Below are 11,933 nucleotides of genomic sequence, written 5' to 3' on the forward strand. Positions count from 1 at the left end.
GAATTTAAGTGGTTATTGGATAAACGTATGGATGAAAATGGAATACTGTAGGATAGATAGGCTTCAGATTGTTTCGACACATCAATGCAACCGATGGCCAAATGGCCTGTACTGCACTGTAATGTTCTATGGTCTATGTAAAATAAGTTGCATCCATATAGTACATTCATTGTTGCAAAATATTCCAAATTGTTTCATGAGAATGTAATCAAACTTACATGACACCAAGTCACTTATGGAGATATTAAGATGTGATACAAAAATAAACGCATATTCAAAAAGACAGATTTTGAGTACATCTTAAAGGAAGAGAAGTGCAGAGGCTTAGTGAATACAGTGTACTTTTTAGGGCAAAGATGGCTGAAGACTTCGCCATTAATGCAATAGCACAAAAATTCAGGGATGCACAAGAGGCTAGATTTGGAATGGCAGAGACCTTGGAGGGATATGGGGCTAGATGGAGTTACAGAGATCGGGAGGAGCAAGAGCTTGAAGGAATCTGAAAACAATGATTAGAATTTTAAATCAAGGCACTGCCAGACTGTACTGAAGTAAATTTGCAAATATTCCTGTATTGATCCAAAACACCATAAGCTAGGAATCCTCAAATTTACTCCTTCCTGGCTTTTCTTCCTGTATTCCCTACAATATTCAAGTGCAGCATTTGGCTTGCTCTTAGCTCTACGAGCTCATCATGCCCAGCTTCGCAATACTTTATGAAAATATAGAACAATTGCCCTGGTCTGTAAAATGCTTTCATGATCTCACAGCAGCCAACCTTCTAGGATGATACATTCCTGATTCCAGCCTCCTGTGTAACTGCATCTTGTTTTGCTCTATCATGGGTGGTTGTATTGGGTCATCTCGGTTTTAGTATTTTGAATTCCTTCCATAAATCCTTTCTTAACCTTCATGAGGTTCTCTTGTTTTGTTAACAATTGTAAATTCGTTCTGAAACACAATGCTTTCAAATTTTTGCTTTTATGTAACTTCTGTGCTTTTGCAAAAACATAGGCAAGGCAAGGCAAGGCAATGATAATAGCTACACGAGACAGGATTTGGACAACCTAGGTAGAACACAAACAAAAGTGGTCAATGCTTACTAGTTAAGCGTATAAAATTCTAAAGTGTATTTTTCAGTAACAAACTTAATTTAAGGTGATTGTTTTTTAACAGAAAAATCATACAAATACTTTATATTTACGTGATATACTTGTGTAGCAGTGATTTGTGGAGCCTGAAATTAAAGGTCTGAGGTTTTCATTGCAATTGAGAAACCCATTTTCTGCTCATTATTTTTATTTAAACGCAACACTAAGATTGTAGTAATATCATTTAAGATAGATATGATGTAACACTCCGAACAACTGTTAGCATTTTTAAAAATTTCAAGTATCAGTTTGAAAGGAAGATGAAAACAAAAGCTTTCTCTTCCTGGAGTTTAGTTAGTGTGCTTTGTGCTCTCCAGCATTTCTGCCCGAGCAAATAAAAGGTACTAATTACACCACCGGGAAAAACTAAAACTGCTCCCTTCAGTCCAGCTGATAGGTTAATACAGACTATTCACAACTACATCAGTCCAACTTGAACTTCCAAAGGAAAAAATGAGGTAGTGGCAGCATGTGAGACAGGAAACAATGCTGAATAGTTAGTTTTTTGATTTGGAAATAGAGTAACAGCGAGGTTCCCCAGGGCTTGCAACTGGGATCATAGCTTATTGTAATACACACTATTGGCTTGGACTTCAGGTGGGATCTTGGGTTTTCAAACAGAGATTACAATGAGACAGTTGTGATGAACCTTTATAAAACATAGGTTTGGACTCAACTGGAGCACCGTGTGTGATTATATGCAATGCACTTTAGGAAAGATATGAAGGCATTAGCAAACATGCAGAAAAGGCTTATAAGAATAAAGGACTGACGTTCCATGACTGGAGAAGCTGGGGTCATTCTTCTTTAAGTGAAAAGGAGGGGAGATTTCAGAACAGCATGAAAAATCATGAGGGACTGAGAAAACAGAGAGAAACTATTTCCTTTGGCAGAAGGAACAGGAACCAGAGGACACGAGATAATGTTTTTTTTAAAAAAAGCCAATAGCAACATGCAGAAAAACCTTTTTATTGCAGTGAATGGTTTGGACCTGGAATACACAGCCCGATATTGTAGTGGCGACATATTCAGTTGAGGCTCTCAAAAGGAAATTGGATAAGCACCTGAAAAGCAAAGACCTGGAGAGCTTTAAGGTGGCTAAGTTCGACTCACTGAGTTGTTTTCACGAAGTCCAGAAAATGAAGCCTGAATTGCAATCAATCATACTATGTTCCTATGACCTCATATCCACCTTCACAAAAGGAAGTCCTCTTTTCCTGTCTGGCTAAAGAAACAGCCTCAGTGCATTGACTCGTAGTGTGTTACTGACCACAACCAAGCCCACTCAAAATATATTAAGATAGGCTAGACTCTAACTTCTTCTTATTTTTAATGTAAGGCATTGTGTTCTAGATCCAATTCCATTGCTCAAACTACCGGACTTGAAACAAAGTCCACTTTATTCATACACTAAAATACAGAAAATAAAAATAAAATAAAACAATTATCCCATTGTCAAATGCAATAAAACGCAAACTTGTGCAAAAACAATGATATTTGACCATGTCAAACCAGCACTCCTTTTGTTTCACTCACTCAAGTATGAAACCATTCCCAATTTCAAGACAACGCACATTGCACAATTAAACTCACTCATTTTAGACTATGCATGCTGCAAAGAATAATGCTCAAGATCCCGACTAGGTAGTACTTTCAGATAAAGTTGCTTTGTAGTTAAACTTGTAGATTGTAACTTGTAACTTGCTGGGGCAGCCCATGGCCAGAGGTGGTACAAGATGGCTGCCTGTGGATTTTTAGTTAGTATATGTTGCCCAGATTGGAGGATTTGAGCTATAGCGAGAGGTTGAATAGGCTGGAGCGGTTTTCCCTGGAGCATCAGAGGCTGAGGGGTGATAAACTTTATAGAGGTTTATAAAATCATGAGGGCATGGATAGGATAAATAGACAAAGTCTTTTCTCTGGGGTGGGGGAGTCCAGAACTAGAGGGCATAGGTTTAGGGTGAGAGGGAAAAGATATAAAAGAGACCTAAGGGGCAACCTTTTCACGCAGAGGGCAGTACATGTATGGAATGAATGGCCAGAGGAAGTGGTGGAGGCTGGTACAATTGCAACATTTAAAAGGCATTTGGATGGGTATATGACTAGGAAGGGTTTGGAGGGATATGGGCCAGGTGCTGGCAGGTGGGACTAGATTGGGTTGAGATATCTGGTCGGCATGGACGAGCTGGACCGAAGGGTCTGTTTCCGTGCTGTATGACTCTACATGGCAGAAAAGATTTTTAGCAGCAGTAACAGAATTAGCTTGCTGAGTTCAGAATTAATGTGAGATCATAAGTTAGGATAACGATAGCTTTGAGAATAAGATAAACTCAAAGTAACAGGGTCCAGGCAGAACAAAGAATCTTACAAATTAATATAGAGAGTTCTGTATGAACCCACAGCTGCAGATGTCTATAAGAGGTAGTCTGATAAGACATATCTGGGAACAAACAGCCTGAGGTTTGTAGTTTAGCAAGAATTAAAAGAAAAGTATGATCAATGATAACAGACAATTGGTAAGGTAAAAGGACAACAAGATTATACCTTGTAAAACCTTTAGGATTTCAGAAAAGCTTGCTAAACAGTGAAAGTGAGTGAGTTCACACTTATTAATGGAATTTGAATAGATGTTATCATATTAAGTAAAAATGAGTGTGGAACTATTAACAGTTGGGCTAGGAAATTTAATCTTAGAAGGAACCCTCTTAAAACACATTGACGGTATGTGAATAGAAGGAGTTATCATTATCGTTGCATCTGCAATATAGAGGGGTATCATTTATCTGACCTTCCAAGGTCAGGTGGGACAGAAACTACTCAGAACTTGTTAGCTAAAGAATTCTAACATTCGGTGTAGCTACATAACTTTATACATAATTAACTTTACATTGCAAATTATATAGCAGGAAATAGAAGATGATCAACAGAATTTGATCAGGATAGCAATGAATAAAAGAATTCAAACAGTCCTTAGAGATGAGCAAGTCTGGAATTGGCTGCGACAGGGTATAGCTGTTACCAGTGGAATGCACATTAATGAAATACATTGTAAGATCTCAAGGACTGATGATAACAATGTCTAGTAAACATCAAAGATAGAGAGTTTTGAAAAGATTTGTAGCTCAGGTGGAGGTTCCGGATGGGAGTTTGCTCGCTGAGCTGGAAGATTCGGTTTCAGACGTTTCATCACCATACTAGGCAACATCATCAGTGAGCCTCCGGTGAAGCACTGGTGTTATGTCCCACTTTCTATTTATGTGTTTAGGTTACTTTGGTTTAGTGATGTCATCTCCAGTTCTTTTTCTCAGAGGGTAGTAAATGGGATCCAAGTCGATGTATTTATTGATAGAGCTCCAGTTGGAATGCCATGCTTCTAGGAATTCTCATGCATGTCTGTTTGGCTTGTCCTAGGATGGTTGTGTTATCCCAGTCAAAGTGGTGTCCTTACTTGTCTGTATGTAAGGATTCTAGTGATAATGGGTCATGTCTTTTGTGGCTAGTTGATGTTCATGTATCCTGGTAGCTAGTTTTCTGCCTGTCCAATGTAGTTTTTGTTACAGTCCTTGCAAGGTATTTTGTCTGTATCGGGTCTTTTCAATGTTGCACATAATTATTGTCATAAAATTGTCTGAAAATACCACATTCAGATGGAGAAAGCAGAATGTCGCTTACCTTCCCTCCGATCTGAGCCATATTTAAGTGGGCAACTGGGCTCCACCTGTGGAGCAGTCTCTGGCCTCTTCCACACGTGTGGTAAAACTCTAAATAAAGGTCACTTGTACCGCTGAACTCAGAACTGGACATTCTCTGATATCTCTCCCCAACACAACAGAAATAAAAACAAAATGGAGAAGTCCAACAGATTTGGTGGCATCTGTTTCTCTCTCCATAGATGCTACAAGAAACCTGATGATTTCTCCAGCAGTCTGATTTTACTTTATTCTGGCATCTGCAAGATTTTGCTTTTAATTTGAGATTATAACTGATCCTGTCAGAGTATCATTGACCAATATGTTAGCCATATGTTGCAAATAGGGTTTCCAAATGTAGTAAAATTTTACCATTTGTAGAGTAGGGGTGGGGGGTGGACAAAGTTAAAAATTACACAACACCAGTCTATAGTCCAACAGGTTTATTTGGAGGCACTACCTTGCGAAGTACAGCTTCTTCATCAAGTGGTTGTGGAGCAGAATCTTGAGACACAGGATTTATAGCAACAGGATTGCAGTGTCACGGAATGTACATCTTTACCTCCCCTTCCCCACACCTCTCCCCAAATCCAATCCTCCATCCCATCCCCAGTCCACCACCCTCGCACAACTACTTTCCCCCATCTTGAATTAGGCACAACCACCCAGAACATCTTCCTCTCTCCACCTCCCTCTGCTTTCCACAAGGACCGTTCACTTTGCCACTCCTTGGTTTGCACCACACACCCCACCAACCCTTCCAACTCCCCCGGCACCTTTCCCTGTAACCAAGATACACCTGCCCTTCCACCACCTCCCTCACCTCCATCCAGGACCCCAAACAGTCCTTCCAGGTGAAACACAGGTTCACCTGCATCGCCTCCAACCTAGCCTACTGCATCAGGAGCACTCTACATCGGTGAGACCAAACGTAGGCTTGGTGACCTTTCCACCGAGCATCGTCACCAGGCCCTGAACAGCCAGCCTGATCTCCCGGTCATTGGCCATTTCAACTTCCTCTCTGATATGTCCACCCTCTGCTTCCTCCATTGCCACAGTGAGTCAGACTGCTAATTGGAGGAACATCACCTCACCTTCCGCTTGGGCAGTCTATAGCCCAGAGGACTCAACAGTGAAATTGAAGTACTCAAATAACCTTTCAACCCATCCCCCAGCTTCCTTTCCAGTCCAGGCTCCTCCTTTCATTCCACCTCCCATGCTTCACTACTCTCCACACCCAACCTCATGCCATATCCAGCCTTTACTCTCCTCCCCACCTCCTTGACCAGACCATAGCTGTCCATCTTCCTTCCCACCTATCCGCTCCACAGTTCCTACAAACCTATCACAATAACTCCCTACCTGCATCCACTTATCGCTATCCCACTTACCTTTCCCATAGACCCACTCCCCTCCCTCTATTTCTGAGCTCCCTTCCCCCTCCCTAATCCTGATCAAGGGTCTTGACCCGAAATATCAACTGCTCCATGTCCTGATGCTGCCTGGCTTGCTATGTTCTTCCAACCTCTTGTTTGTCTACTCTGGATTCCAGAATCTGCAGGTTTTTTTGTCTCTGTTCAGCTTATTCAGCTGCTTTTAAAATCTCAAAGCAAATCAGATTCATTTGAGCATCCTCACCCTCAAATTTCTCCTTCGAATCCTCCCACTTCGATTAGACCAGATGGGTAGCCACAGGCAACCGCATGGGCCCCAGCTATGCCTTCCTCTTCGTAGGGCACATGGGACAGTCCATCTTCCGTAGTTACACAGGCACCATTCTCCAACTTTACCTCCGCTACATCGATGACTGTATCAGCGCCACCTCGTGTTTCCATGAGGAGGCTGAACAGTTCATCAGCTTCACCAACACATTCCACTCTGACCTCAAGTTCACATGGACCATCTCCGGCAATCCTTCACCTTCCTGGACATCCCTGTCTCCATCTCTGGCGACTGAGTCAGCACTGACATCTGTTTCAAACCCACTGACTCCCACAGCTACCTTAACTACACCACCTCCCACCCTCTTTGCTGTAAAAACACGATCCCTTACTCCCAATTCTTCTGCTGTATCTGCTCCCCGAAGGAGCAATTACACTCCAGAACATCCCATAAGCCCGCCTATTTCAAGGACTGCAATTTCCTCTCCCTCATGATCAACAATACCCTCCACTTCCTGCACCACTGCCCTTGACCCCACCCCTCCAACCGCAACAAGGATAGAATACTCGGTCCTCACCTTCCACCTCACTATTCTTTGAATACAGCGTATTATCCTCCATCATTTCCACCACCGACACTCAGATTCCACCACCACCCCTATTTGTGCTCCGCAGAGACCATTCCCTCCACAACTTCCTTGTTAGGTCAATGCCCCCACCAACCCACCCTCCACACCCTGTACCTTCCCCTGCTGCCATGACATGTAAAACCTGCATCCACACGTCTCCCTTCACCTCCATCCAAGACCCCAAAGGATCTTTTCACATCCAGCAGAGATTTTCCTGCACATCCACCCACATCATCTACTGCGTCCTTCACTCTCAAAATGGTTTCATCTACATTGGGAAGATAAGACACCAACTCACAGAGTGTTTCAGGGAACATCTCTGGGACACATGCACCAAACAACCCCCCCTGGTCCTGTGGCTGACCACTTCAACCCCATCTCCCAATCCAAAGACATGCAAATTCTGGACCTCGTCCACCATTAAATCAAAGCCAACCGCCAACTGGAGGAAGAACACCTCATCTTAAGCCTCGGGACACTTTGACCACACAACATCGACTTCACTAGTTTCCAAATCTCCCCTCTCCCCACCTCATTCCAGATCCAACCCTCCAACTCAGCACTGCCTTTTTGATCTGCCCTACCTGTCCATCTACCTTCCCACTACCTATCCAGCCCCACCCAATTTGCATCCAAGGTCTATTTGTTCAGAAACACTCCCCAGGATGGTACCATTAAATGTACCAGTCCTGCCCTGATATGCCTTTCCAAAATGCAGCACCTTGCATTCATTTAAATTAAACTCCACCTGCCACTCCTCAGCCCATTGGCTCATCTGATCAAGATCCCATTGTAATCGGAGGTAATCTTCACAGCTGTCCACAACACCTCCAATTTTGGTGTCATCTGCAAACTTACTAACTATACCTCCTTATGTTCATATCCAAATCATTTATATAAATGATGAAAAGCCATGGAGCCAGCACCAATCCTTGTAGCATACCATTAATCACAGGCCCCGATCTGAAAATCAATTCCTCCATCACTACGCTGTCTTCTGCCTTTGAGCTGTTTCTGTATACAAATAGTTAGCTCTTCCTGTATTCCATTTGATCTAATGTTGATAACCAGTCTACCTTGAGGAACCTTGTTGAATGCCTTACTGAAGTCCATATTGATCACATCCACTGCTCTTCCCTCATCAATCCTCTTCATTGAGTTTTTTGAAGAATTAATCAAGTTAACGAGGCATGATTTCCCACACACAAAGCCATGTTGACTATCCCCATCATTCCTTGCCTTTCCAAATACATGTAAATCCTGTCCCTCAGGATTCCCTCCAATAACTTGCTCAGTACCGATGTCAGGCTCACTGGTCTATAGTTCCCTGGCTTATGCTCACTACCCTTCTTAAATAGTGGCACATTAGCAGAACTCCAGTCTTCCAGCACTTCACCTGTGACTATCGATGATACAAATATGTCAGCAAGGGTCCCAGCAATCACTTCCCTAGCTTTCCACAGAATTCTAGGGTATACCTGATCAGGTCCTGGGGAATTTATCCACCTTTATGCATCTTAAGACATCCAGCACCTGTAATATCAACATTTTTCAAAATGTCACCATCTATTTCCCCACATTCTATATCTTCAATGTCTTTCTCCACAGCAAACATTGATTCATAATACTAGTTTAGTATCGCCCCCACCTCCTGCAGTTTCACAAATAGGGCTGTCTTGCTGATCGTTGAGGGGCACTATTTTGTCCCTAGTTACCTTAACATATTTATAAAATCCCTTCAGATTCTCCTTAACCCTATTTGACCAAAGCTATTTCATATCCGCTTTTTTGCCCTCCTGACTGCCTTTATACTCTAACCATTCACTCCATCTCAGCTGTGTACACCCGACATATACTTCCTTCTTTTTCTTGACCAAAACCTCAATTTCTCTAGTCATCCAACACTCCCTACACCTACCAGCCTCACGTTTCACCCTAACAGGAACATACTGTCTCTGGACTCTCGTTATCTCATTTTTGAAAGCATCCCATTTTCCAGCCGTCCCTTTACCTGCACACATCCATCCCCAATCAATATTGAAGGTTCTTGCCTAATACCATCAAAATTGGCCTTCCTCCAATTCAGAAGTTTAAGTTTTCAATCTGGTCTGGCCTTTTCCATCACTACTTTAAAATTAATAGAATTATGAACGGTCTGCCACTCACATCTCAATCACTTGGCCTGCCTAATTTCCCAAGATCAGGTCAAGTTTGCATCTTTTCTAGGAGGTACATCCACATACTGAATCAGAAAATTTCTTGTACACACTTAAATTCCTCCTCATCTAAACCCTTAACACAATGGCAGTCCCAGCGTATGTTTGGAAAGTTAAAATTCCCTACCACAACCACCCTACCATTCTTACAGATAACGAGATCTCCTTACAAATGTGTTTCTCAATTTCCTGATAGTAGAATCCAATAAGGTGATCATCCCTTTCTAATTTTTCATTTCCATCCAAATGACTTTCTTGGACGTATTCCCAGGAATATCCTCGCTAAGTACACCCTTAATGTTATGCCTTATCAAAAATGTCACTTCCCCTTGTCACTTCCCCTTGTCTCTTGCCCCCCCCTTTCTATCCTTGCTAATGAACTTGTATCCTGTAACATTAAGCTGCTAGCCCTGCCCATCCCTGAGCCACATCTCTGTAATTGCTAGGATATCTCAGTCCCATATTCCTCAACATGCCTGGAGTTCATCTGCCTTCCCCATTAGGCCTCTTGCATTGAAGTAAGTGTAGTTCAATTTATCAGTCCTACCTCATTCTCTGCTTTGTTCCCGTCTGCCCTGACTGTTTAACTTGCCCCTCTTCCTAATTGTACCAGTCTCAGATTCATCTCTCTTTGGGTCTCACACCCCCACCTTATTAGTTTAAATCCTCCTGAGCAGCTCTAGCAAATCTCCCTGCCACTACATTAGTTCCTTTCCAATTCAAGTGCAATCTGTCCTTGTTACACAAGTGACTTCTACCTTAGGAGAGATTCCACTGATCCAATAATGTGAATCTTTCTCCCCTGCACCAGCTCCTCACCCACATTTATCCGCTACAGCCTCCTATTCCCACCCTCACTAGTTCAGAGAAATCCAGTTATTACTACCCTCGAGGACCTCCTTTTTAAAATTCTGCCTAACTCCCTGTACTCTCCCTTCAGTATCTCATCAATTTCCCGATGTTGTTAGCTCCACTGTTTGCGTTTCCTTACAACCAATTTAATAGCAGAAGTTTCAAAGCGTGTTACTTGCTTCCTCAGACACAATTTGCAGCTTATTGAGCAACCTAGTGTTAAAGAGGAAAGGAATTGATTTCATAAGGCTCCTGGATGTTAGAAACACTGTAGTCAAACTAATTATTTTTTACTCCAGTTTGGGAATTTGTCAAGGACAGTATATTTGAGTCATAATGGGGGGAGATGGGGATGAAAGAGGGTAGGCGGAGGAGGTTAAGGGTTGCAGGTTGGAATGTATTGGAGAGGAGAGCGGTCGGGTTGAGGGAGCCACTGCTCCTGTTCGTGCTGCAGCTGCTGCGACATGAGTTCCCGCGCGGGCCGGGGCCGCCGCCGCAGCTGAGGGTTTACCTGCGCCGTCAGACCTTGTTCCTCATCGTCCTGGCCGCTCAGAACTCTCCGCAGCTTCTCCATCGATTTTCACCGGAGAAAAAACACCAAGAAACGAAACTTCACCGAAGTGCTTACACCACAACAACCGCAGCGATCGCCGGAAAACAGCAGAGCCACTATTAAAACTATCCCCCGAGCTGCCGTCTTTCACAGCCCGGACAGATTAAAATGTAACACAGGAAGTTGGGTGAACTGGTTACCATGGAAACCGAAGAACCAGAGTCAGATTCCAGAATGATATGATGCGGTTTGAAGCTCAGAGACTGGGAAACAAATAATTTGGCGAAACATGAGAAATATAGATAGCAATATTGAAGGCCAAATGGCCTTGAACCTGCTCAGCTCTTCAACACGATCAAGACTGAAACGTCTTCAAGTGTACTCTTCGACACAAATATCTAAATATCTGTTAAATATCTAAATAACGTGAACTTTGATTTCTCTCCATAGATGCTGTCAGACCTGCTGACTTGTTTTTTTTCCCAGCGATTTCTGCTATTTGTTTCTGAATATCCCTCGATGCGCATCCAACTCAAACACATATCCATTTCAATATTGAAATATACTGAACCACAGAACAGCCAATCCTTCTGTAAAGTGTAGAACTCCAATGATTCACGGCCGCTTAGTCATAGAGTCATAGAGATGTACAGCTTGGAAACAGACCCTTCAGTACAACCTGTCCATGCCGACCAGATATCCCAACCCAATCTAGTCCCACCTGCCAGCACGCGGCCCATATCCCTCCAAACCCTTCCTATTCATATACCCTTCCAAATGCCTCTTAAATGTTGTAATTGTACCAGCCTCCACCACTTCCTCTGGCAGCTCATTCCATATCCATACCACCTCTGTGTGAAAAAGTTGCCCCTTAGGTCTCTTTTATATCTTTCCCCTCTCACCCTAAACCTATGCCCTCAAGTTCTGGACTCCCCCCATGCCGGGAAAAGACTTTGCCTATTTACCCTATCCATGCCCCTCATAATTTTGTAAACCTCGATAAGGTCACCCCTCAGCCTCCGACACTCCAGGAAAAACAGCCCCAGCCTGTTCAGCCTCTCCCGATAGCTCAAATCCTCCAACCTGGCAACATCCTTATAAATCTTTTCTGAACCCTTTCAAGTTTCACAACATCTTTCCATTAGGAAGGAGACCAGAATTGCCCGCAATATTCCAGCAATG

The 11,933-nt window shown here is 43.0% G+C and overlaps 1 protein-coding gene across 1 annotated transcript in view; it reads right to left on the reverse strand.

Moving 5' to 3' along the window:
- sft2d1 (SFT2 domain containing 1) overlaps positions 1-10,874 on the reverse strand; it is a 67,400-nt gene extending 56,526 nt beyond the window's left edge. Inside the window, exon 1 of the mRNA XM_043696110.2 lies at positions 10,710-10,874. Coding sequence (XP_043552045.1) covers positions 10,710-10,772 — 63 coding nt within the window. The 5' untranslated portion in view covers positions 10,773-10,874. The remainder of the gene's footprint in view (positions 1-10,709) is intronic.
- Positions 10,875-11,933: the final 1,059 nt, after the last annotated feature.

The sequence above is a fragment of the Chiloscyllium plagiosum genome, unplaced genomic scaffold (genome assembly GCF_037043375.1).
Source record: "Chiloscyllium plagiosum isolate Xiang-an unplaced genomic scaffold, Cpla_swu_hap1 HiC_scaffold_10, whole genome shotgun sequence".
In the NCBI taxonomy this organism is placed as follows: Eukaryota; Metazoa; Chordata; class Chondrichthyes; order Orectolobiformes; family Hemiscylliidae; genus Chiloscyllium; species Chiloscyllium plagiosum.